At 43.5% G+C, this 23,628-nt stretch overlaps 12 protein-coding genes across 12 annotated transcripts; 8 read left to right on the plus strand and 4 right to left on the minus strand.

The window, feature by feature from the left end:
* Window positions 1-225: 225 nt before the first annotated feature.
* On the plus strand, window positions 226-978 carry V1514DRAFT_280952 (ubiquitin and ubiquitin-like protein; the record flags this gene model as incomplete). Its single annotated transcript, XM_066925055.1, has 2 exons — window positions 226-273; window positions 331-978. The coding sequence occupies 2 exons, from the start codon at window positions 226-228 to the stop codon at window positions 976-978; spliced, it is 696 nt and encodes a 231-aa protein (XP_066783277.1).
* Window positions 979-1,225: 247 nt separating this feature from the next.
* On the plus strand, window positions 1,226-2,388 carry V1514DRAFT_331179 (Manganese/iron superoxide dismutase). The gene is made up of 3 exons (XM_066927638.1): window positions 1,226-1,541; window positions 1,652-1,936; window positions 2,018-2,388. The coding sequence occupies exons 1-3, from the start codon at window positions 1,386-1,388 to the stop codon at window positions 2,255-2,257; spliced, it is 681 nt and encodes a 226-aa protein (XP_066783278.1). The 5' UTR covers window positions 1,226-1,385; the 3' UTR covers window positions 2,258-2,388.
* An 837-nt stretch (window positions 2,389-3,225) lies between these two features.
* Window positions 3,226-4,099, plus strand: V1514DRAFT_347595 (GroES-like protein; the record flags this gene model as incomplete). Its single annotated transcript, XM_066929301.1, has 5 exons — window positions 3,226-3,362; window positions 3,398-3,540; window positions 3,581-3,711; window positions 3,817-3,884; window positions 3,919-4,099. The coding sequence occupies 5 exons, from the start codon at window positions 3,226-3,228 to the stop codon at window positions 4,097-4,099; spliced, it is 660 nt and encodes a 219-aa protein (XP_066783279.1).
* A 170-nt stretch (window positions 4,100-4,269) lies between these two features.
* V1514DRAFT_73232 (uncharacterized protein) lies at window positions 4,270-5,524 on the plus strand. Its single transcript, XM_066930125.1, has 2 exons — window positions 4,270-4,712; window positions 4,811-5,524. Exons 1-2 carry the CDS (start codon window positions 4,440-4,442, stop codon window positions 5,456-5,458), a joined length of 921 nt encoding a protein of 306 aa, XP_066783280.1. The 5' UTR covers window positions 4,270-4,439; the 3' UTR covers window positions 5,459-5,524.
* On the minus strand, window positions 5,413-6,386 carry V1514DRAFT_331186 (uncharacterized protein). Its single transcript, XM_066927639.1, has 4 exons — window positions 6,326-6,386; window positions 6,181-6,255; window positions 5,725-6,091; window positions 5,413-5,652 (listed from the first exon to the last, which is right to left on the minus strand). The coding sequence occupies exons 1-4, from the start codon at window positions 6,377-6,379 to the stop codon at window positions 5,591-5,593; spliced, it is 558 nt and encodes a 185-aa protein (XP_066783281.1). The 5' UTR covers window positions 6,380-6,386; the 3' UTR covers window positions 5,413-5,590.
* A 116-nt stretch (window positions 6,387-6,502) lies between these two features.
* Window positions 6,503-9,153, plus strand: V1514DRAFT_331189 (GC-rich sequence DNA-binding factor-like protein-domain-containing protein). The gene is made up of 2 exons (XM_066927640.1): window positions 6,503-9,032; window positions 9,101-9,153. The coding sequence occupies exon 1, from the start codon at window positions 6,554-6,556 to the stop codon at window positions 8,981-8,983; it is 2,430 nt and encodes an 809-aa protein (XP_066783282.1). The 5' UTR covers window positions 6,503-6,553; the 3' UTR covers window positions 8,984-9,032; window positions 9,101-9,153.
* On the minus strand, window positions 9,143-10,064 carry V1514DRAFT_331190 (3,4-dihydroxy-2-butanone 4-phosphate synthase). The gene is made up of 2 exons (XM_066927641.1): window positions 9,833-10,064; window positions 9,143-9,754 (listed from the first exon to the last, which is right to left on the minus strand). The coding sequence occupies exons 1-2, from the start codon at window positions 9,867-9,869 to the stop codon at window positions 9,168-9,170; spliced, it is 624 nt and encodes a 207-aa protein (XP_066783283.1). The 5' UTR covers window positions 9,870-10,064; the 3' UTR covers window positions 9,143-9,167.
* A 2,523-nt stretch (window positions 10,065-12,587) lies between these two features.
* On the plus strand, window positions 12,588-13,804 carry V1514DRAFT_320123 (uncharacterized protein; the record flags this gene model as incomplete). The annotated part of the gene is made up of 3 exons (XM_066925985.1): window positions 12,588-13,176; window positions 13,233-13,556; window positions 13,635-13,804. The coding sequence occupies 3 exons, from the start codon at window positions 12,588-12,590 to the stop codon at window positions 13,802-13,804; spliced, it is 1,083 nt and encodes a 360-aa protein (XP_066783284.1).
* Window positions 13,805-14,334: 530 nt separating this feature from the next.
* Window positions 14,335-15,851, minus strand: V1514DRAFT_74161 (uncharacterized protein). The gene has a single exon (XM_066930127.1). The coding sequence runs from the start codon at window positions 15,718-15,720 to the stop codon at window positions 14,542-14,544; it is 1,179 nt and encodes a 392-aa protein (XP_066783285.1). The 5' UTR covers window positions 15,721-15,851; the 3' UTR covers window positions 14,335-14,541.
* Window positions 15,852-15,962: 111 nt separating this feature from the next.
* V1514DRAFT_331203 (acyl-CoA N-acyltransferase) lies at window positions 15,963-16,935 on the plus strand. The gene is made up of 5 exons (XM_066927642.1): window positions 15,963-16,322; window positions 16,407-16,536; window positions 16,632-16,677; window positions 16,748-16,776; window positions 16,848-16,935. The coding sequence occupies exons 1-5, from the start codon at window positions 16,042-16,044 to the stop codon at window positions 16,866-16,868; spliced, it is 507 nt and encodes a 168-aa protein (XP_066783286.1). The 5' UTR covers window positions 15,963-16,041; the 3' UTR covers window positions 16,869-16,935.
* An 84-nt stretch (window positions 16,936-17,019) lies between these two features.
* Window positions 17,020-18,689, plus strand: V1514DRAFT_331204 (RlpA-like double-psi beta-barrel-protein domain-containing protein-containing protein). The gene is made up of 2 exons (XM_066927643.1): window positions 17,020-17,600; window positions 17,655-18,689. The coding sequence occupies exons 1-2, from the start codon at window positions 17,361-17,363 to the stop codon at window positions 18,378-18,380; spliced, it is 966 nt and encodes a 321-aa protein (XP_066783287.1). The 5' UTR covers window positions 17,020-17,360; the 3' UTR covers window positions 18,381-18,689.
* Window positions 18,690-18,999: 310 nt separating this feature from the next.
* Window positions 19,000-23,050, minus strand: V1514DRAFT_74499 (uncharacterized protein). Its single transcript, XM_066930128.1, has 6 exons — window positions 22,826-23,050; window positions 22,682-22,766; window positions 22,497-22,598; window positions 22,385-22,435; window positions 22,194-22,334; window positions 19,000-22,139 (listed from the first exon to the last, which is right to left on the minus strand). Coding segments are annotated over exons 1-6 (3,363 nt in total). The 5' UTR covers window positions 22,828-23,050; the 3' UTR covers window positions 19,000-19,157.
* Between the last annotated feature and the right edge of the window lie 578 nt (window positions 23,051-23,628).

Below are 23,628 nucleotides of genomic sequence, written 5' to 3' on the forward strand. Positions count from 1 at the left end.
TGTGTGACGTCATAGCTGGCTGCGTTTGCTTGTTGTCGCGGCAACCTGCACATGTGCGGCAGGTTGCAGACGGTTATGCAAGAACCTTCCAGGCGGGCGGGGTAACACCACTTATCTGCAGTGTGTGCTGGTGCGCCTCGCCACCCGGGCCACCGTATATATACCCGCTTATCACCCCCCCGTTGTTCCTTCCCTTCATACTTACACTATTGCGATTCCACGACCATGCAGATTTTCGTCAAGACTCTTACCGGCAAGACCATCACCCTTGAGGTACGTAATTGTTTGTATACTTTTCTATTTTTCTAGTTCTAACAATGACTTCCTCAGGTCGAGTCATCGGATACCATTGATAATGTCAAGTCCAAGATTCAGGACAAGGAGGGAATTCCTCCAGATCAGCAGAGACTTATCTTTGCTGGCAAGCAATTAGAAGATGGCCGTACTCTTTCTGACTACAACATTCAAAAAGAATCCACTCTTCATTTGGTGCTACGTCTCCGTGGTGGCATGCAAATCTTTGTCAAGACATTGACAGGAAAGACCATTACTCTTGAAGTTGAGTCGTCTGACACCATTGATAATGTCAAGTCCAAGATTCAGGACAAGGAAGGAATTCCTCCGGACCAGCAGAGACTTATCTTTGCTGGCAAGCAATTAGAAGATGGCCGTACTCTTTCTGACTACAACATTCAAAAAGAATCCACTCTTCATTTGGTGCTACGTCTCCGTGGCGGCATGCAAATCTTTGTCAAGACATTGACAGGAAAGACCATTACTCTTGAAGTTGAGTCGTCTGACACCATTGATAATGTCAAGTCCAAGATTCAGGACAAGGAGGGAATTCCTCCAGACCAGCAGAGACTTATCTTTGCTGGCAAGCAATTAGAAGATGGCCGTACTCTTTCCGACTATAATATCCAGAAGGAGTCTACGCTTCACTTGGTTCTTCGTTTAAGAGGAGGATCAGCAAAGTAAGCGGGGTTTTATTAGTTACAACATATGTTGTGAAGAGTTTGGGACTATGGGGCTTGATTGATGGGGCGTTTGTAGATTAATTAGCAGCTTTTTTTGTATTCGTATTCTAGATTGATAATTTGACCTGGAATAACCACAGTTACATAATAGTATTTAGATACGTAGTTATGTTTTATTATCCGGTTGTTGCGTCACGGTGATGACGTCCAATCGCGTCAATGGCTCGTGCTTAATTCCGATCCACAACCGACCGAACCTATCACCGGCGCCGCTTTTTATTATTTACTTTCCCATTCCTGACCGAACTCTGAAATCTCTTATAAATTTTCTTGTACCAGGATCAATTTATTTAGTTTGTCTCAATTGTCTCCATATTTCTAATTTTCATAGAGATAAATATAATCAACATGGCTACTGCATTGGTTCGTAACACCACCGCACGTCGGGTTCTTTCCACTGCTGCTGCTCCTTCAGCATTTCTTGCCAGGACCAAGGTCACGCTTCCTGATTTGAAGTATGATTTTGGAGCGCTTGAACCTTTTATTTCTGGTCAAATTACTGAGGTTGGTTAAACCGTACACTTTTTTTTTTTTTTTTAGGGTAACACATTAAAATGATCTAATTCTTATATATTTTATTTTATTTTTTTTTTTTTGCTTTTCGTTATTTCTAGTTGCACTACACGAAGCATCATCAAACCTACGTGAACGGATACAACGATGCGACCGAAAAATTAGCCACCGCGATTCATAAAGGTGACGTGAGATCACAGATTGAATTGCAGCCATTAATTAATTTCCATGGTGGTGGTCATATTAATCATTCATTGTTTTGGGAAAACTTGGCCCCCAAATCTGAAGGTGGTGGTGAGTTTTTGCCGCAATCGTCGTCGTTGACAAAAGCAATCGAACAAAAATATGGTTCGTATGACAAATTGATTGGCAACGTTAACGCTCAGGTGAGTTCGCAGACACGCATCTTTTTTTTTTTTTTTTTTTTTTTGGCATATAACTAATTTGGGTTTAATAAATCCATATAGCTCGCTGCCATTCAGGGATCGGGATGGACCTGGATCGTAAAGAATTCAACCACTGGTGAAATCGAAATTATTAACAAGCCAAACCAGGATCCGGTCACTGGACCGTACGTGCCATTGGTTGGCATTGACGCTTGGGAGCATGCTTATTATTTGCAATACAAGAACGTCAAGGTTGATTATTTCAAGGCGATTTGGAACGTGATCAATTGGAAGACTGCCGAGAAGCGTTTCCTTGCTTGAACATTGAGAATTAAGTGAAATCTATTGACTTTCATGGCTTTTTTATTTTGTTTTTTTTGGTCGTTATGAAATTATGGATCGAATAAATTTACACATATTATTATATAGTTATAAATCACGTAATCTTGCAATCTAACCATATAGTTTTTCATTAACAAATTATACGTTATGGTATTTACGCGACAAAAGATTTGCAAAGAAATAGCACTACTAATTAAGTTGTGTTTAATTGCTCAGTGATCTATTTTGCATTGAAAAATCAACTTGACTATTTATTGAAGACCATGTCTGAGTTCTTTTTTTTTGCTGTTTTGTAATGTATGACGTTTTATCTGTTATTGCAGAGTAGGTCGTTGCAAGCAACGAATTTGCGACCCAATCCGTCAAGTGTAGGCGATTACATATACGCCAACCGATTTACGATTGAATTGTAATCATCCGCATGACCTGATATGCAATTGATCTGTTAAAACAAATTAAATACTACAAACGGTTAAATGACTGCAAACGAAGTAGGTAGACAACATATGGAAAAATGATGATGATTTTTTTTTCTTTTTTTGCCCCTCTTTCTTTTAACCAAACGCTACCAAAATCAGCGTTATCGGAAACGACGAAACGAAGCCGAAATGAAACCGAAACGAAGCCGGCAATTTGTCAGCCAGGTGGATTGGCACTGCGGGATTCGGATATTGTTACCGATGCTGACATTAACATATTATAGGCAAGTCCCTCGTTCAAGTCCAACTCGGAATTCGCCTCTTTGCAAATTGCGCATCAAAAAAGATTTTTTTTTTTTTTTGGTAACTAGATATGGTCTATGGCACGGAAACTTTCGAAGTCATCGGCGTGCTTAGACTACGATGATTGGCTTAATCCCAAGCGATTTGAGTACAAACCTCAGAAATTTAGAGATCATGATATTGACATTGAGATCTAAGCGTGTGGGATCTGCGGTTCGGATATCCATGCAGCCCAGCGGCAATTGGGGCCGGCCGTATGCTCCGGTAGCAGTCGGGCATGAAATCATTGGCAAGATTGTCAAGATTGGTGGCAGTGCCAAACCTGGGCTCAAGCTCGGCGACCATGTCGGCTTGGGTGCGTAGTGTGACTGTGACGGTACCTGAATTGCCGAAACAGCGTGGGCACGTATTTTGGAACGTACAAGGACAGCGAGGTCGATACCATTGACGGCAACGCGTCCCATGTTCGAGTGAATTCCAAGTTCGCGTTCAAGATCCCGGACAAGCTTGAAACAATCCATGCAGCGCCTTTACTCTGCAGTGGCATCACCGGGGTTTCACCGCTGCTGCAACATAATAGGCATTGGGCACATGGTCATCCTGTTTGCCAATGCTCTTGGTGCCGAGGTCACGGCGATATCACGAAATCATGCCAAACAGGAAGTTGCCAAAGAACTTGGTGCCGACCATTACTCGGACGATGAAGATTTTGTTTGAAAATTTAAGGACAGTGTTGACATTATGGTCAACACTGGAAGCTCGTTCGCCGGATCATCCTTGGAAAAATTGTTGTCGATCCTGACGCCTCGGGACAAGCTTGTATTTACCACGTCACCTCCGGTTAGCGAGCAAATGGTGGTCGCGCCGTTCACGCTTCCTGGTGAGTAATACTTCAATTCAGGGATCCGTGATCGGCAGTCCAGACGAGATCGAGTACATGCTCAAGTTTGCTGCCGAGCACGACATCAAGCCCTGGGTTGAAACGATCGATATTTCTGAGGACAATCTCGGCAGGGCTTGGAAAAGAGCGCAGGATATCAAGTTAAACCTTGCCATTACGTTACTCCAAGTTTGTTTGATCTTATGTTCCTGTAATTAGTTGAATGCATGAGGTTGGATAGATATTTTTTTTTTTTGTTGTGGATTTATAAACTGGTAATCAACGTGGCAGAGTCACGACCAAGATAATTGAGTTAAATTGAATTTTTATTTTTTTTAAGCGCTTGACGTTCTTTCGGTGGTTGACTTTGTGGTGCACGTTTTTAGTAATTAATTGTTTATTGTTTGCGCCTTTGGGGGACCCATTGCTAACAGCGGCATCGTATTACAATTATTCAACCACGAATTCATCTGTTTCTTCATGAACACAATTCCAAGCCTGGCGGGATAGTAATTGAATAAAATAGAAGACCCCCCGGAGGTCTTGTTTTGATTTGTTTATGTTTGCAGTTACGCCGGCAGGATTGCAAAACGCAGTCGTCACGAAGCACTTGCTTATCGCGGTCGTGACCACGGCCGTGGTCACGACGATCGTGGGCATCAAGCATTACGTTTTTTTACAACTTGTTCCGCATGTATGGTCATGGCATCAATGGTGGAGATTAATTATTTGGCAATTTGTTTATTTAAATCAATCTGAAGTTTTGTTTGCCAGCTTGCTGATTTACAACACGAGAGGCATCGAACGGTTGCTGGGTAGCAGAAAGTTTGCCGTAAGTTGTTTTGTAGCATTTTAAAAGGTCAAAGTGCAAGATCGAAAAATGTACTTTGGATCTCGTTGTACCAATACTGACTAAATATTGGCACGTAGTCAATGGTCATTCTTGCTCATTTGTTTGCATTAGTTTGGGCACCGGTGCTCTTGATCGTGGCCAAGATTATTCCTGGTTATGCCGCCAATTACCTGCCACCAGGTCCGACGCCGGTCATTTTTGCAATCCTGGCACTATACCACGACTTGATTCCTTCCGTTTACAAGTTCCGGTTCACGCTATCCCCACCGCCAAGCGACGACGACGACGGCGCCGGGAACGAATCATCACCACGGGCAATCACATTATCGGATAAAGTGTTTGTGTACGCACTGGCTGCACAATTGGCGTTATCACAACTACCCGGCAGCCTGATCTGTGCATTGACAGGGTGGATCTTTGGCATACTGTGGGCGCGCGACATTCTGCCGGGCAAGGCCTGGCGACTGCCATTACCGATATGGCGCCTGCTGGTCGGTGAACTCGACGTGACGGACGATTTGGCTTCGGTTTCTTCTGCAATTGCAACTGGAGGTGGCGGGAATGGCGGAGGTCTTGCCTCGACCGCGGGTTCGCCCACCACGCTACAGGATCAACAACGACAACAACAACAACAACAACAACAACAACAAACCGGCACGACGCCAACTGCAAACGCGACGCCACAGTCAATCTTGGATACATTTAGACGAGGCGGAGGGTTTTAAAATACCAAAAAAAAAAAAAAAAATATTTATGAAATGGCACATTAACGAATACAAGTAAAACAATCACATGCCAAAAAAACTCCAACATCCAAGAATGCCCCCGAAAAAAAAACATCAATGTCGAAACACTGATTATTTTTTTAAACTTAACCATTTCTTGACCTCTTTGGTTGACTCATTGGCTGCTTTAAACACTATAAACAAATCAAGCATCAGATTGTTAAACCTTGAGCTGTAACAGATATTTTGTTGAGTTAAAAACTTACGTCTGGTTTCGAAATCATCCAACCGGCCCATAAAATCAGATCCATCCTGCACCAACACGGCAGACGAATTGTGCGCATGATCATTAATCTCTGCTGCCCGTTCACTCAACGTAGTCATGGTGCCATCGAGCACGGCGTCATCGTTAGAAAAATTTAACCACAACTCAGCAAGCTTATAAAATTGCATGCATTGTTCCCGTAAATTAACATGAACCGGATCAGATTTTAACGCGTTCATGACCTTGTTTGAAAAAGGTGATGGCGCGGTTAACGTGATGAAACCTCGCGGCAGGTCATCGGATTCGCCTGCGATGGCCAAAATTTCTGCCATCCATAAAGGCAATTCTAAATGCGTGCCTTCTTTAATCTTAAGACAGCAAATAACATATATATATATATATATTAGATCAAAAAAAAAAGAAAAGAAAAGAACGGTTGCAAAATATTAGTGTTTACATCTGTTGACGACGAACGCGTGTTTTCGAGATATCCCAGGCCCGGCACGTCGAGTTGAAACACGGCCGGAACTTTCTAAGCCTGGTTATTTTTAAAAAATTTCTTTTTTTTTCTTTTTTATTTCAAATTATTTCTCAAAATTTACCTGATTCTCAGCTTGAATAGCTTCAATTGAGTAATACTCATTCACATTATCCATAGTTAATCGAAACCAATGAAAAAAAAAAAAAACTCAGTAACGCGTATAATGAAAAAGAAAAAAAAACCCTTTTCCACAAAGTTTGAGCATCGCGAAAGCAATAAAATAAATGCCCATTCCAAATTTTATACCATCACTCTATAAATCGTCGTTACGAGTTTTATTTTCAATTAAATGTCGTCAAGTTCAGACAACGAGTCTGATGACGGTCACGTCGGACTCGGCGGTGGTGTAGGGAGCGAAAGCATGTCCAACAAAGCCATGCGATTCAAAAGTGTCAACTTTGCCCCGCAAGCCGCGGATGCCAGCATGACCGGGGACGGGCAAGACACGTTATCATCACAGTCAACTAGAGCATCCACACCAAAGTCATCATTTCTTGAATCAAGGAAAACTGCCACTGGTGGCCGTGTCACGAACAGCAGCACCAGCAGCAACAGCGCTGGCGCAGGCAGGGGAACGTATGGGCTCGGTGCCAAGCTGTTGGAAAAGATGGGCTACGTGCAAGGTCAAGGTCTTGGTTCGGGCGGTAAAGGCATTGTCAAGCCGATTGAACAAAAACTTCGACCGGAACGACTCGGGCTTGGTGGCATGAAGGAGAAAACAAAGCAAGCGGTTCAAGAATCACGTCGCAACGGCACGTCCGTGGAAGGAGATCAAACAAATAAGGACTATGATGACGAAGAAGCAGCGATAACGGCAAGGAAAAGGGGTGCAAAGAAAAGACGGTACGGTGATGATTTCCGTGCCACCACCGTGACGTACAAGACGATCGAAGAGATTGAACAATCGGGCCTGCCCGTGCCGCAATACATGAAAACCATTATCGACATGCGCGACGGTCAAGCTAAAAAACTAAACGACATGACAGAATATTCAAGCGCGCAATTGCCACAGGAATCTGATCAGGCTCGCATGGCCGAGATTGCGCGCCGGGACTTGGCCATGTATAGCGCGGAATGGGCAAACTTGCAAGATCGCAAGAAATACGTGGCCATGGAAATTGCAAGGGTCAAGGGTGAATTGGATGATGAAAACGAGAGCATTGACAGGTTGACTCAGGTGTTTGAACTCGCGGTAAATCTTAAGGACACAACAACAACAACGACGGTAACGTCGTTATCAGATTCGGAACGACTGGAGCAGGTTGGTACTAAATTACAAGTACTACAGTTTGAATATCCGATTGAAGTTGAAAAATACAAGCTTGACGATTTAGCTGTGGCTGCCGTGTCATCAGTATTGCGACGACTAATCACGACTTGGGATCCGTTCACGAATCCGGCATTTTTAAAAGATTTTTTTGTTCGATGGCAGGTTATTTTGCGAATACACGCTCGAGACAATACTGCGACTGATGGGGTTGATGACAGTCGGTTTTTCCGCAAGTCATACGCGTTATCAAGCACGCGGGCGTCATTGTTTGAAAGCATGATGTCTGCCATATGGTTGCCGCAATTGCGCACGGTGCTGGCACGGGATTGGGACGTGCACCATCCGCAGCCGCTGATCACGGTGTTGGAAGAATGGCATGGCGTGTTGCCCAAGTTTATCCAGGATCAGTTGCTGCGGCAAGTCGTGCTGCCTCGCATTCACCAGGCAGTGGCGGCATGGAATCCCAAGAGGCAGCAACAGGTGAAGGGTGATAATGATAATGTTGACGATGCCAGTTTGGCACCACCGCATCTGTGGATTTTCCCCTGGCTGCCATACCTGGGTGAGAACTTGTCATCTGTCGTGACCGACGTGAAGCACAAGTTTGGTCACGTCATGGCCACATGTGACCTGGCAGACGGGCCCGTGGACGGCTTGCAGGCATGGCGTGAAGTATTCGGCAGGCAGGAACTGGACCGCATGCTGAACCGGCACGTGTACGGCAGGTTGGAGCACTACTTGCAGGCTGATTTCCAGGTTGACCCTGCCGATCAGGACCTGCGCGTGATCATGGCGGCATTTAAATGGCGCAAGTGCTTCCGGACGGGCACGTTTGCGCGCTTGCTGCGATCGACCTTGTTTCCCCAGCTTTGGCACGTGCTGCACGCGTGGTTGACTTCGCCGCAGGTAGACATGAGCGAGGTTGATCAATGGCTGGCGTTTTGGCGCGACTGCGTGTTGCCATCGGACGTGCGGCAACATGCCAGCGTGAAAGATGAGTTTGCCAAGGCACAGAAAATGATTCGGCAGGCCCGGTCTGGCGGCAGAATCATTGAACCTGTCGTGTCGGCAACGTTCGAAGATTCATCGAAGCATGAACCAATCATTGTTGAAGATGATAATAACGACGATAATAAAAAGAAGAAGAAGAATGTCAAGACTGGCAAGGAGTCAAAGGGCACGGTAGCAAGCACGTTCGTCCCGAGTACGTTTAAGGACGTGATTGAAGATTACTGTCTTGATCATAACCTGTTATTTATCCCGTTACGGAAAGCACATGAAATTTTGGGTCATCCGTTATATCGAATTAGTGAATCCGCATCGGGCAAAGGTGGCATTTTATGTTATTTTGAAAGTGAAATCTTGTGGGCTCAGATTAGGATCGAAAATGATTGGTCATGGGAACCGATCGGGATTGAAGAGATTGAACAATTGGCTGCCGTGAAATAAAAAGTTTTACCATCCGGTGTACATTATAGTTATATTATTTGGCATTTAGGTGGGGGCGGCGTTTTTCTGATTTATTTTGTACAATACTAACAACACATAATTACATATATACATTAGATTTATGATACAAAGTTTAAAACATTAACTACTACTGCTACTGCTACTGCTACTGCTACTGCTACTACTATTGCTGGTGTTGATTTCGAATAAAATCAGTCAACGCATCGATCGTGATCACATGCAACCCATGAATCTTGCCAAATTCAATACAATCATCCCGCCTGGCCATGAGCCCATCCTGATCCCGTACGATCTCGCAAATCACGCCGACCGGTTGCAATCCGGTCAACTTGCACAGGTCCACGGCGGCCTCGGTATGGCCACGCCTGGCAAGCACGCCGCCGTCCACCGCACGCAGCGGCAAAACGTGACCAGGACGCATGAACTCGGCATGGCCATCTACCACGGCAGGGTCGGCCAGCTTGCGCACGGTCAGGCCACGGTCGTGAGCGGAGATGCCGGTGGTGGTGCCCGTTCGGTAATCGACCGAGACCGTGTACGCGGTGCCGTGACGGTCCGTGTTTGAATCAACCATTAATGGCAATTGTAACTGGCTTGCCCTTGCCGTGGTTAAAGGTGCGCACACGAAACCGGACGAGTGCCGGACCAGGAATGCCATCTTTTCAGTCGTGGCATGCTCGGCCGCGATGATTAGGTCGCCTTCGTTTTCTCGAGATTCGTCATCCAACACGATCACAAATTGTCCGTTTTCTATTTAAGAAAAAACCATTTCAAAGTGGTTAAAACACTCATACTCATAATAGACATTTACATATTGGGTTGACTCACTGAACGCTTCCAAGGCGTCGGGTATGTAACTAAACATTGCTTACCCAAAAAAAAAAAATAAAAAATAAAGACAATTAATATTTCTCACTCCGGCACAGCACGCATAATTTGCTTGCAATCCTGCTTACCGTAAAGTTAATTCTCAAAAGAAATGCAACCAAAAAAAAAAAACTAGAAAATGGCAGGCATGTTTTGGGCCCTGGGGGTCATATTTATTTATTGCACGCAATCTCGCTTTGTAATCATAATCATTCTTTGCTCTGAAATTTTTCACAAAAAACCTGCACATCCGTTCGTATATAGCCTTAGACAAAGTACTCGCTCAACCAGTAACTACATGGAATTTATTTCTAAAGACAAAAGCAAAAGAGTTTTAGGTCAATAACTTGAGCTAGGGGGAGGGTTACGTGAGCAAAATGCGATAAATATCTCCTTCTGAAACAAGATATGGTGCGATGGACCCCAATAGCTATCAGAAATCCCATGTTATGAGATTGCAAAATTCGTTATAAATAAATGTTTGTGAATGAATATAAGGACGATGTTAACTTCAAATCATCTACAAGTCAAAATAGATAACTTTTAACAAATATAGGAAGTGTTCTACTTAACTCAGTTTTTTATATAAAGCCCAGCAACCTGAGGAGGATAATATAACGTATAAAAGCCTATTCCGGTAGGTTTAAGAACGACATTCTGGGACTCTCTTGTATAACGTCTATTACCGGAAAGTCACATGGTGGACAACAATATGGCTCATCACTTCTGTTGTTTCTCAGCTTTCGATAGCATTGAGATAGTTCTTTGGTGTGTAACCACACGTCATATAGCTTTCATCAAGCTAATTGATTTGTGTTTGGAATATCTGGCATGTCTAACACTCAGCTTCCATCGAAGTGGGTAGTTGCATTGAAAAGAAAAAAATTATCGATTGATAATTGGTTCTTCTGTTGATAGAGGCTCTGTAGATTTTGAACGACGGCAGCTGTTGAGGCTGAAAGCAGTCAAAAAGCTCTTCAAGCAACGACTTGTCAAATCCTCAAAACGGATTTTGAACTTAATTTTTTTAAAATTATGGTTGTTGTTCCGATGGAAGAGAACAATGACGTTTATCCAGAAGAAATGGTTAACTAGTAATGTCTTAACTTCTGAGGAGGAATCAGCATTACAGACATTGAGCCTGATTTCGGTGATCGAAATGTGCTTGATGTGGCCATACTTGCCAACAAAAATTCTAGTGAGGATTAGATACAGGAGATGTTCGCAGAAGAGCTGCTCGAAGATGACATTCTGGAAGTCGTGCCGCAAGTTGACATGACAGAACAGAAAGTAGACTATCTGATGAATCTGAGGATGATGAAGAAGGAGTTTCTGCGTACGCTCCTACAACAACCCAGTCCCCGACTCAACAGAGTAGGGACTTTCGATCAACCAGCAGTGTTATGAATTTAGTTGATGTACAATGTTCTCATTGTACATCAACCTATCAGGTCTTTTAGGCCTATGGGATCAACTAATGCTCCGACATCCGTACGACCATCAACACAGCCATCAACGCAATCGTTGGCATGTTCGACGAGATGAACAAGTTCATCAGCCATAAGAAAAAATCGTTGCCAACAATGTTAACTTATGCAAAGCACGCATGACATATGGTCTTTGTTTTATAATTTACAACTTTTTGGTTTTATCAATTTATCTACCTTTTTAGGTTTATTAACTTTAGGATTTATTATTGAAGTTTATCAAGAAGCTTCAAAAATACATTCTAAACAAAATCAATTCTTGGATTTTTAATTTATATCATCGTGATGTGATCTTACGCGAGCCACTTTTCCCGCCACCCCTACCCAACTTGTAATACATGTTTTCTTACACAACAGCAATGAGCAGCGTTACTCTCGGATCTCGAATCATTCTTGCAATTGAGGTCAAGCGAGCAAGCCCGAATTTGAGTATTTGAAACCTTGAAAAGCAGTTCAACATCCCGCGAACAACGCTTCAGCACAGTATGGCCGGACGATTCAGCCGGCCTGATAAAACCAACAGTGATCCGACTTTGACCAAGACCGAAGACGATGTGATGGTTCAAAATATATACTGCAGCTGGATTCTCAAGAGTTTTTGGCCCGGACGTGTGACGTGCAAGATATGAACCGATCTTCTGGTCGCTAGACGCGGTGCACGAAGCGTCGGAAAAAGCTGGACGGCCCGCTTTGTTGCTCGACTGCCGGGTCTCTGCGCGCGTTTTTCTCGCGCATACGACTACCAGAGGGCCCTACAAAATGATCTTGACGTGTTGAGCGCGTGGTTCTGGTTAGTCGCCACTATGCGCACAAAGTACGGCATCGTTGACAGCGATTTCTACAACTTTGACGAAACGGGATTTTATGATGGGTCAAATCCAGGGAATGATGGTTATTACCTCCTCGGAACGCATTGGCAAGCCAAAGGCTGTTCAGCCCGGCAATCGAGAATGTGTAACGGCGACTTATGATTATTATAGCCTGCAGATCCAAATCTCCTATATTTTAAACCAGTTAAGCATGCTGGCCGGCGCCCGAAATGAATTTGGACTCCCCGATACAGTTACAGCTGATACTTGTGAACGTGTCACTCTGCCTGGTGAGGTTCGTGAAATAAATGAGTTTTGTTTCCACCGAGTGAACGGTGCCTCTAGTGCGGTTATTATTACTGCCGAATATGTGTCCCCTTGTTGGTCAAGTCGAAGAACCTTCGGGTGGGACTGCGTCCCATGGCACTATGGGAAGATATGGCCAAACATGATGTGACATCTGATGCTATGTCTGACAAGGCACATTACAAGGCATATGACACGGCATCTGGAATCGACATGGCAGAGAAGTTGAAACACAATGCAAAGGTCTTGGCATGCTCGGCCGTGGTCAAGGAATATAACGCAATGATTCGAGAAGGAATGGAATACTCATATGTTACTACCGGGTTTGCCATAATTTTTTTGCGCGTACCCCAAAACGATCCGAAAACGCTTTATTACTATCTCTGCGAACCCAACATGGACGTGGATGTTGAGGAAGAACGAAGCTTTGAACGACCCTCAACTGCGCTTGCCAGAGTTTTGTGTTTTTGCTTGATGAGCATGCGTTCGCGGCCTCGCAATCATGAATGGCGAAATGCCGTACGGGTTCGGTTGCCGATGTGGAAAAAAAGTCTGCGTTATGCCTATTCTCAGATCCCAGAGGATGAACGGCAACAGGTACCGCTTGGTTCACAATATTCTGAGTATAGGTCGTGGTTGGCGAGTATGGACTCAGCGGAACCAATCGGGGAAGAAATGGTTTCCGATTCAATAATTGCTCCAGGTGATCACGGCGGCGAAAGCAACGATGGACAAGACAGCGCAAAATTTTGCACGCAGCGTTGCATGCTTGGCCTCTCCAGCAAGGCGACGTTCTAGACGAGCACTGTCCCAACGTGAAGCTACATCGGAAAGGTGGAAATGGCATTCGGCACGGCATCAATGCAAGCAAGCTGTTGGAGATTCTAAAAAGTCAGTTAGACAATGATATTGATCAGAATTGCGAGCTTTTCTCAGTTTTGGGGTTATACGGAATACTGTTTAAACTTACCTGTGCGGAATATGGGTATACTGTGGTTGGCAAGGGGTCGACATCTAACCTTTGGAAGGTGAGCTCACGTGAAGTTGATGTGTATCAAGGTTCTGCAATGCCTGTATGCCTGGGTACGATCGATTTGGCCAAAAAATATTTTGTCCATGCAGTTGGAGATATTCGTCACATGCTAATTATAACGTGGTGAGGCGAACCTATATCAGATGTTGAGCAATATATGAAGATTAAGAAAGAAATTTCACGGTCAGAGGAAGAAATTAAGGCTTTGGTAGATGTCGATTTTTTTCTAGGTGACGAGTACGTGCTGTGGAATACGGAGTTAAGTCGTGCGTTGTTTATTGATTTTAACCCGTTGTGATGGTTTGGATGTTGACCCACACCGTCCAACCCATTGATATGGGAATTATCGAAGGGGTGAAAAGCCATGTCATTATGTTTCGATTTATGAGATAATTTGTCTGAGCTAGTTGAGCTATTGGATTTCATTTTTTTGAGACTAATGATATTAAATCAAGAATTGGGGAAACAGCAGTGACCTGGAAAGCAAAGAAGCAGCCTGTTGGCACAAGCTCTACTGAGGCAGAACACATTGCTTTAGCTAAAACCGCGAAAGAAGTCTCATGGCTAATTCAACTTCTAAAAAACATAGGTATTGAAACTACGGAGGCTGCACCATTCTAGAAGATACTCAGTCAGCTCTCCAACTCGCTGAACGTACATCATTTCACGAACGGACCAGGCATATTAATATGAAGATATCACACTACCTTCGGGGTCGGGGTAGACGATTGGGAGATGACTGCAGGTGATTAATGTATAGTATGATAGTTAATTATATTTTTGATGAACAAATACAAATGTTGTTGGAGAAACTCCTTTACATGCCGTTCTCTACCATGTGTTCATGTTATTGTAAGTCTTATTTAATTGATTCTTGTCAACACAAATAGTTATGCTATACACTGGGCTTATTATATACAAATCATGATTCCAATTGTCCGGTATCCATGATTAAATGCAAAATTAAACGTGCAATATTTATGAAAAAAATAAAATAAAGATAAATGCCAACAAAACGCCGATATGCAAAAACAGTTACAGAATACTAACATCATCAAAATCTGCATCATCAAAATATTGTTCCTCATCGTCAATCATGCCATCATAATAATCATCAGGAATATATGTAAGGTCTGATTGGATCGTGCGAACAGCTGGCCGACCTGATAACGTAGACGTTGATGACGGGGTTGAGATATCCGCGGCAACAGGAAGAGGAGGAGGAGGTAGTGGTGGTGGAGGTGGTGCGGTTTGAGGCATTCCGATTGCTTGAGAGAGACTGTCAATTAAGTTAGATCTGAAATTGACATTCCATGATTCTATGGAGCCACCATGAATAACTACGCTAGTAGGCTTTAGCAAAAATACGCCTCTGACCATTGTAATATTTGTCAACGTAACTTTTGTTCCAAGTTTAAGTCCAACTTCAAGACTTTGGATCGGTTTTAGTTCCAAACCCCAAAATGCTCTGCCCAGCGGATCTTGAAATAAAACCTTGCATGTACTTTTACCTACCAATGGCTTGCGCGTCTGACCAGGTTGCACGTTGGTAAAAACATGATATTGCAAGCTTGTGGTATTTAAATTCCCGGCGGTCTGAAACGACGTTGTTTGCGGTTGTGCAGTTTCCACAAACGTGCCTTCATCCACGGTTGGAATCTCTCTGACCACTCGTCGCTTTGGTTGCCCGCCACCGCCATCATCAGCTGCCACGCCTTCTTCGATCCTGCGTAACTGCTCGGCGCAACTAATTCCGATTTCTAAAATGTTTACGATTTGCAAAGTGATGGGTCCCTTTATCGTGCTTGCCTTGATTGAATGCACGCCGTTTGGGATCAAGTTGGATGCCTGAACACAGGATGCCAGTTCCAATTCGGTCGCGGACGATGACAATGTGTTGCTGTTATAATAATAATAATAAAAGTCTTGAGGCAAATTGTTATCACCCAATGGCGGGAAACACCGTCTTAGATCATCGTCAAGAAACAATTGTTCAAGCCGGGAAAACAAGATCGCCGGAGCTGTGGTTGCCCTTTTCGCGACTGACAATTTTTGAATAAAGATTGGTTGCAAAAAAAATTCACGCGATGGCATGATGCCATATTTTTCAGCAAATTTTTGTGCCACTTGCGCGCCCAGTCTTGACGGCAAAATTTCAATTGATGCTGAATTCGAAGTCGGTCGTGATGTTGATCGTTGAAGACTTGTCGTCATTCTTGCCGTTCGTTATTAAAAAAAATAGCATGTATGGAGCGAGACTATACTAGTGCTATTTACGGCGCGTTGGGCACCTTGTTATTTCTGACAGCTTATAAAGTACAACGAAAATGACATATTAAAACTATAGTCCGATTAATACAAAAATAAGAATTTGTTTGGTTTATGATTTATTGATATGCGTTTGTGTATATAATTAGGTGCGGCTCGCGGGCAGCGGCAGATTGAAACATGGCCCCGTTAATTAATATTTATATAGTCAACTTGCTTTCAACATACGAAATTTTTAATTGCAAAAATATCAATAATCATATAAAAATGGCAGACGAACTTTTTTCAAATTCGTACATCTCATTCGACGTGGCCAAGGAACTCGAACCAAATTACCGGATCCGGCCGTTGCAACCATCAGATTATCACGGCGGTTTTTTGCGAACATTGGCAGACTTGACCACCGTGGGTGCAATTACGGAACAACGATTTATTGATCAGTATGAATTTATGAAACACCGACAAGGAGAATATTTCGTGGTCGTGATTGAAAATTTATTAACCGGCCAAGTGGTCGGCACCGGAACGCTTGTGGTGGAGCATAAATTGTGAGGATTGCTTGCAATGCCTTGTCTTTCTTTGGTTTTGCTTTATTGCTAATCACAACGCACACGATTGTATTTGTGGCATAGTATTCATGAGTGCGGATTGGTAGGTCACATAGAAGACATCGCCGTGGCCAAGTCAGAACAGGGCAAGAAACTGGGAATCAAGTTGATCCGGGCGTTAACGTTCATTGGCGAGAAAGTCGGATGCTACAAGGTAAGCAAAAAAAAAAAAAAAAAAAAGAAAAGAAAAATAAGTATTAATGTTACAATAATTTGAACTGCTGACGTTGTTTTGTGATTTTAAAAAAGATTATTCTTGACTGTTCGCCACATAACGAGCAATTCTACGTTAAATGTGAGCAACCATCTAACATTCATTTTGCCTTTTTTTTTTTTTGCAACTAACATGTGTTTACATAATCCAGGCGGGTACGAGAACGGCGGGTTTGAAATGGTAAGAACTAAAAATCGAACGAGGAAGCGTATCGGGTTGCCAATTACTGACTGATTGAACGTGCTGTGCAGGTCAAGCGGTTCGATAAGTAAATGTCGTCCCGGCCGACGTAATCTACATACCAGTAGTTATAGTTTCATTACATTTATTAGTGGCAAATTCAACGACAAACTCAAAACAAGCCAAGCCCTTGCCCATTTCCATTTAAGCCCCAAATGGGACTAGCGCTACTGTCGCGTTGCAAATCACGCTAGTCCCAAACGGGCGATTAATTAGACATCCCTCGCGCGACCCAAAACTTTGTTGTCTCGGACTGCCCGAGGAGGTAAACAACGTTTTCAATTTATCATCATCTATAGCAGTATATATTGAGCAACGAACCCCTGGCCGAGTCGTCTTCTTTTTTTCACGACTCAATCGCAAGTTTTCCTGTTCTTCCTTCCTTCCTTTCTTTCTTTCATTCATTCATTGCAATTACAGCTCCGCAGAAGCACTTTCTCTGCCAGTCTTTCCTTAAACTACACACTTCACTTCACGTACCCTTACTCGTTTTCTTTTTTTATTTTTTATCTTCTTCCTTCACGATGCGCTTTTCACTCTCTTTGCTTGCCTTGGCTTCTGCCGCTCTTGCCGCACCCTTGGATAAGCGTGCGGTTGCCTGGGTCACGGTGACCGATAATGTCGAATATGTCGAGACCGTTACGCAAGTTTCCACCGTGATTGTCTGGGCCACGGTCACGGACGAGTCCGCGTTTGCCACGTCGACTTATGTGCCTGAGGTCATCTCTTCGTCTTCAGAGTACGTTGCTCCTTCCAGCACAGAAGTCTATGTTCCTCCTTCGTCTACTCAGGTTTATGTTGCTCCCTCATCTACTGAGGTCTACGTTGCTCCGTCTTCCACCCAGGTTTACGTTGCTCCTTCGTCTACTGAGGCCTACGTTGCTCCGTCTTCCACCCAGGTTTACGTTGCTCCTTCGTCTACTGAGGCCTACGTTGCTCCTTCTTCCACTCAGGTTTACGTTGCCCCGACCACTACCGAAGTTCCTCTTTTGTTGGCCCTCACGACCTCTTCTTCCTCTTCTGAGTACGTTGCTCCACCAGTGACTACTTCTTCCGAAGTTGAGCCAACCAGTACCTATGTATACGTTGCTCCCACCACTACTTCCACTTCTGAGTATGTTGCCCCTACCACTTCGACCTCTGTGTACGTTGCTCCTACCACGTCCACGTCTGAAGCTGCTGCCGCTTCTGCCACCACCGTTTCGTCTTCATCATCCTCATCCTCCGGATCGGGCACGAACTCCGGCCAGGGTACGTTCTATGCCACCGGTCTTGGTTCATGTGGCATTACGTCTTCCGATTCTGATTACATCGTTGCCATTTCTACTGAAATCATGAATTCGGCTTCAACCGGAAATCCAAACACGAACCCTTACTGTGGCAAGACCATTACCGCTTACCGTGGTGACAAATCTGTTGAGGTTACCGTGGTTGATACCTGTGAGGCATGTGCTGAATATGATCTTGATTTCTCACCTTCCGCTTTTGATCAACTTGGTGAACCTGCCGAAGGAAGAATCGACATTACCTGGTCTTGGAATTAAACAACTAAAAAATTAAAACGTTCACGGCCTAATCCTTGTTCTTTATTTTTTTTATGACCATTGATGATTTTAAAAACAATATATGGAGAAAAAAAGAAAAAATTAAAAAAAAAAATTTTTAGCAATGACAATGACACGACTTTTTTTTTATGGGTTTTTTTTTTTGTTTTTTTTAAACTGGGAAATTTGTGGCATGCACTTTGGGGGTTTTTTAAATATACATACTTAGCTCTTCTACTTATTTATACATACATACAATTAATTTTATATATATATATGTTACATGTAAATTTTGTGCACTTAAATGACCCTTGTTTTATGAAAAAAAAAAAAAAATTTCATCTGTAGGGGCTTTCAAGTCCATTCATTTATTTTATTTAAAGCGTCGTAATGGGCTTTCCAACATGTCCATGCATTCATTATGCATGCCTATTTCAATTGGATAATTAAATTTAACGGTCAAAACAACGCATAATTGCATGATAACCAAAGTCTCATTAAACGCGCGGACGCGAAACGTTCAAAAAAAACTGTGGAATACACGCGTGTTATTTTCTTTTCCGCGCTTTGGATTTGTTTCAGACTTGTTGATTTTATTTTAACCCCCCCCCCCCCCCTCCCCCCTCTTGGTTGGTACATGGTATCTACATATTGAAGTTCGACAAGACAGTTCAGTAAAATTGTCTAAAATTAAATTACTGCCTGCACAAATACGGCAATTCCATCTCTATTTTTGCGTAAAACTTTTTTTTTTTTGGAAACAAACCGTTACCAAAATCACATATCGATCGTTTCATTAAATTCCAACACTTGCTCATCCCTGACACCATCTGCACCACCACTTGCCTGACCGCCGCCGTTAAATTTTTCAAACTTGCAGTTTTGTGCCACCAAGACCAAACCTGATGCCCTGATCGATTCAATCAACGCCGGCACAATGTTTAATAATTTGGATCCGTAAATAATGCCCATCAGATTATTTTTGCTAGCAAAACTTGAAGCCTCCCGTAACGAACCACACCGGCGATCTTCTGTCATGCCTAATTCTTGCTCGCGCTTGACCGGCAAATCATGAGCTGACCTGAACCGTAATTCGCTTGCTGATTCGGTCAAGTTTACGGAAAAAAATACCGGGAAGTTTGGTTGCTTCCAATTTAAAACCGTGCAAACGTTGGGATGACTTGAGCTAAATATTAACGACCGGTTCCTCGGTGAATCCGAATTGGTATGGCCATTACCAGGCAAGCCTTCAGACAATTTATGTCGCACCTGCCGTGCATGGTCAAACACGACCGATAAGATCGCGTCCGCGTGCGTGTTCAAGTCCGGCATGCCGTTGCCGGCAATGTTCAAGTGCCGAGTTTCAATCTCGGTCGGATAAATAACGCAAATGTCCAAATTAACGTGCAACGGCAACAACCTTACGGCCTCGGCCAAGGTCAGAAACGAATAATACAACGATTCAAACGCGTCAGCCGCAGTGCCTGCCTGCCGGACCTGATCCCGATACCGTGCCGTGTCGTGATCCGATTCTGCCAACCCTTGAAACTGGGCAAGCGTTAACTGGCAAACCGGAATGCCCACGCCAGCTGCATCGACCGTCCATAATGGGTAAACAACTGGTACGAGGTCCCTGGTTACTTGCACAAACACGCGCGCGTAGCATCCTGATAACGATGACGCGGTAACCTGTGAATGCACCGGTGCAGCCGCTGCTGACGCAAAGTGATGATGACCGGTAAACGAAACCGGTACGGTCGTTGTTGCCGCTGCCGCCGATGATGATGATGATAAAGACGACAAAGCAGCCTGTGCTCCGTCCGCAACCGATGTCGATGCCAATGCGCCTGTCAAGCCTGACGTGATTGCCGTGGCATAAAAATTTGATCCAATCCCAGGTACGCTTGCCGGTGACACCACGGAGCCAGGCTCAATCTGACTGGTTGACTTCCAATACACGTCAAAGTTCGTAATCTCTAACGGAATACCCTGATACGGCTTAATCACGTTAAACCTAAACGTCAAATCACCGATTATTTGCAATCTTAAATCAAACAACGGCAACGTGACCACGCCCGTGCCAGCCGGCGCGTTAAAATGATGCGATAATGCGGCCGTCTTGGCCACGATGCGGGAACCAAACGTGGGGAAAATCTCAAAATCAATAGCAAACTCATCAAGACGGTCGACCTGAAACGATACCGTTCGCAAATCGTCTGCCAATGGTAACAGTAAGCTTCGCGGAATCACGTCCAGTAATTTGGAAGAAATCGTGAGCTTGGCAGCAGGAATGTTTGAATCAGCAAAGAACCGGATCGGTGGTTGTGATGTTGTTGACACACGGTGTTGCGATCCCGACGTGGTCGCGGCCGTCTCAAAAGAGATTTCAATAAACGTCTTGTGATCCAAAAAATTATGACCGTACCGTCGAAGCGGTAAAATTGGCGGCGGCAAACTTAAATCCGGAATCGCGTCAACATCAGCAATGTCCGTTGCCACACTTTGACTACTCTTCAATCCTTGTAATCCATTCGTGATTGTTGCAACCGCGTGCGCTGCTTGCGCATGGTCGTCTTCGACATTATTATTAATATTATTCACAATAGCTTTCGACGCTGCAACTTGCAACAACTGCACGCAATCAAGATGACCTTCCCATGCTGCATAGTATAACGGTGACAAGTTTTTGTTATCCGTAAACGACAGGTCGGCACCGTTCTCGAGCAAGACTTTGACCGTTTCATAATGACCTTCACTGGCGGCGTAAAAAATGGCGATCCACCCGTTAAGCTTGTCGACCGTGTTAATATCACCTCCGTATGCTTTTAATAGCGGGATGAGTTCATGATGACCAGCTTGTGATATTAAATGCTGCGGGTACAGTCCTTCCGCGTCTGCAATAATGGCAGCGTTCGACTTTAAAAGTAATTCCGTAATTGAATAAAGACCCTTTTGGCATGCCATGCTAAGTGGAATATAATCCTGCTCGCTTGCAGCATCAACCCTTGCACCACACAGTATTAATTCTTCAACGCTGGATGCATGGTCTTGCGAAATGGCAAACAAAAGTGCCGTAAAGTTGTCTTGATCTAGCGCATCAATCGGAGCACCGGCAGCCAAGAAGGGCTTGATCATGGGTTTGTGACCATGAAGTGCGGCGTAATGCAACGGCGTGCGGCCGTAAATGTCGGTTGCGGCCGCGTCGATCGTGACCTTTTCGTGCGAGCGAAGAATTATTTCCAAAACCACGTCGCGGCCACTAATGGCGGCTTCATGCAGCACGGTACGGTTACTGACGTCGTCCTTCGTAGCCAGGTCGACTTGACCGGTTTGATAAAGATCTTTTAAGGTAGCATCAGTGGCTTCCCGAGATATGGCTCTGAAAAAAATTCTCGTGATTCGTTCGTGCGCATCTGGAGAATTTTGAAGTCGCACGATCCATTCATGAATCGACACGTCAGGTTCACGGCCCAAGTTTCGCAAAAAATCATCATCCAATTCCTCGTTCGTGCGTTCGATTTGTGAACTATCTGACGATGGCTTGTGATCAAAACTAACATCTTCGCCATCTGCCCAGGCTTCTAATTCCAACAAACTACTAGTCGCAAGATCAGATAATTCTGCAATTTCTTCCCTATGGAAAACGGGTTGTACCTCAACCGCAGTGGATAGGTATAATTCCTTGGTTTGCGATTTTGATCTCTTGTCCCATTTTTTTAAAACTTTAGAAAACCCGGTGGCGTTTAATTCGATAAATTGCTAAATAACTTTGTTAATCCATGCATCATGAAGTTAAACTTTTGTTTTATTTACCTCAAGTTTATCTAAATCTCTTCTGAACCGAAAAAAGCCTTCATATAATGCAATAAACGTGGCAGAAGTCTTTACAACCGTACCAAGCTTTGATTTTGCAATTTTTTTCTTTTCCAAAAGCGATGCCAAACGTAATTTAAGCTGATTCCATTAGATTCAGTGTCAAAAAAAGGAGAGATTTAATTACATACGTCAGCTTCTTTTTGAAGATAAAACGCATTTACTTTCTCCAATTCACGTTCCTGTAGATAACCTTGTCAAAATTTCTTGTCGCCATGTTTTTAGAATTTGAATTAAGCATACCAGTCTAAAAAAAAATGTAACCTTGTGAGCTTGTAAGGTTGCTTCAATGTCTTCCTTGGAGGCATTTTTGTTATTTGGATCATGACCAAGGGATTTAATAAGCTAAACCAAAAAAAAAAAAAAAAAAATTAGTCTTGATTGCCTTTTTTTTACCTTTAACATAATATTGTTAAACTAGTATTTACTTTTTTCAAAGCCTTATAATTAATAAAGTAATTGGAATACTCGGGCAGATCAAGTTGCCGCTTGGCTAGGTATTTTCCAAATTTCCTTAATGATCCAAATTAGATCTAATTAAATAAACAAGACATTTCGTTAAATATACTAACATGGTCTGATTTGCAAGATTGTCAAATTTGAATGGCTTAAGCCTCACCCACGGAAACTTATACGGGCACCACCACTAAACGTGAATCACAAGCTATTGACAACTTCGTTTGAGGACCCAACCAAGTATTAATAATAAAACTTGACAATGTCAAAAACTCTTTTCCCCCCCAAAAAAAAAAAAAAGTAGCAATTGTTTTGACAAAATTTGAAAACCACTTAATAACTGCGTCGTGGCATAATCAGTCAATCGGTGGGTTGCCGCGACAATGCAATTTCGCTCCTGCTTTCTGCTTTTTAAAAAAAAAAAAAAAACCAAGTATAAAAAATAGCAGGTTTCTGACCAAACCCAGTCAATAGAATAAAACGGAAGCCTTTGTAACCGAGGAAATCACTTGTGGGCTGTTGCACGTTTTGCAACTTGACAAAATGCCCCGTGCGCGCAGTAAATCAAAGTTGATCAAGAAAATGATTTGGAACCAAACAATTGCAACTTTTGTTTTTATTTTGTATTCTCTGATTCCTACAATTCAAACAAACTTTCCCCGCCAGTATTGAATTGTTTTTTATTCTAGTAATTCTGTTTGGCTTCAATTTCTCTTCTGTGCCCGCATTGGCTTTCCTCCATGTGTTTTTTTTTTCTTTTGTGCATTTCGCCAATCTGCTGACGCATGGACGGACGCCAAAAGGGTCTCGTACCTACTTTGCACGGTGAGGCGCATGGCGGCCAATCACCAGCCCGCAGCTCGCCACGGGTGTCTGTGGCGGTGCAGCACGTGCGTTTAGCCAGGCGCGCCGTGGAATG

Source organism: Lipomyces japonicus (assembly GCF_038497905.1).
Source record: "Lipomyces japonicus strain CBS 7319 unplaced genomic scaffold V1514scaffold_20, whole genome shotgun sequence".
NCBI lineage: Eukaryota > Fungi > Ascomycota > Lipomycetes > Lipomycetales > Lipomycetaceae > Lipomyces > Lipomyces japonicus.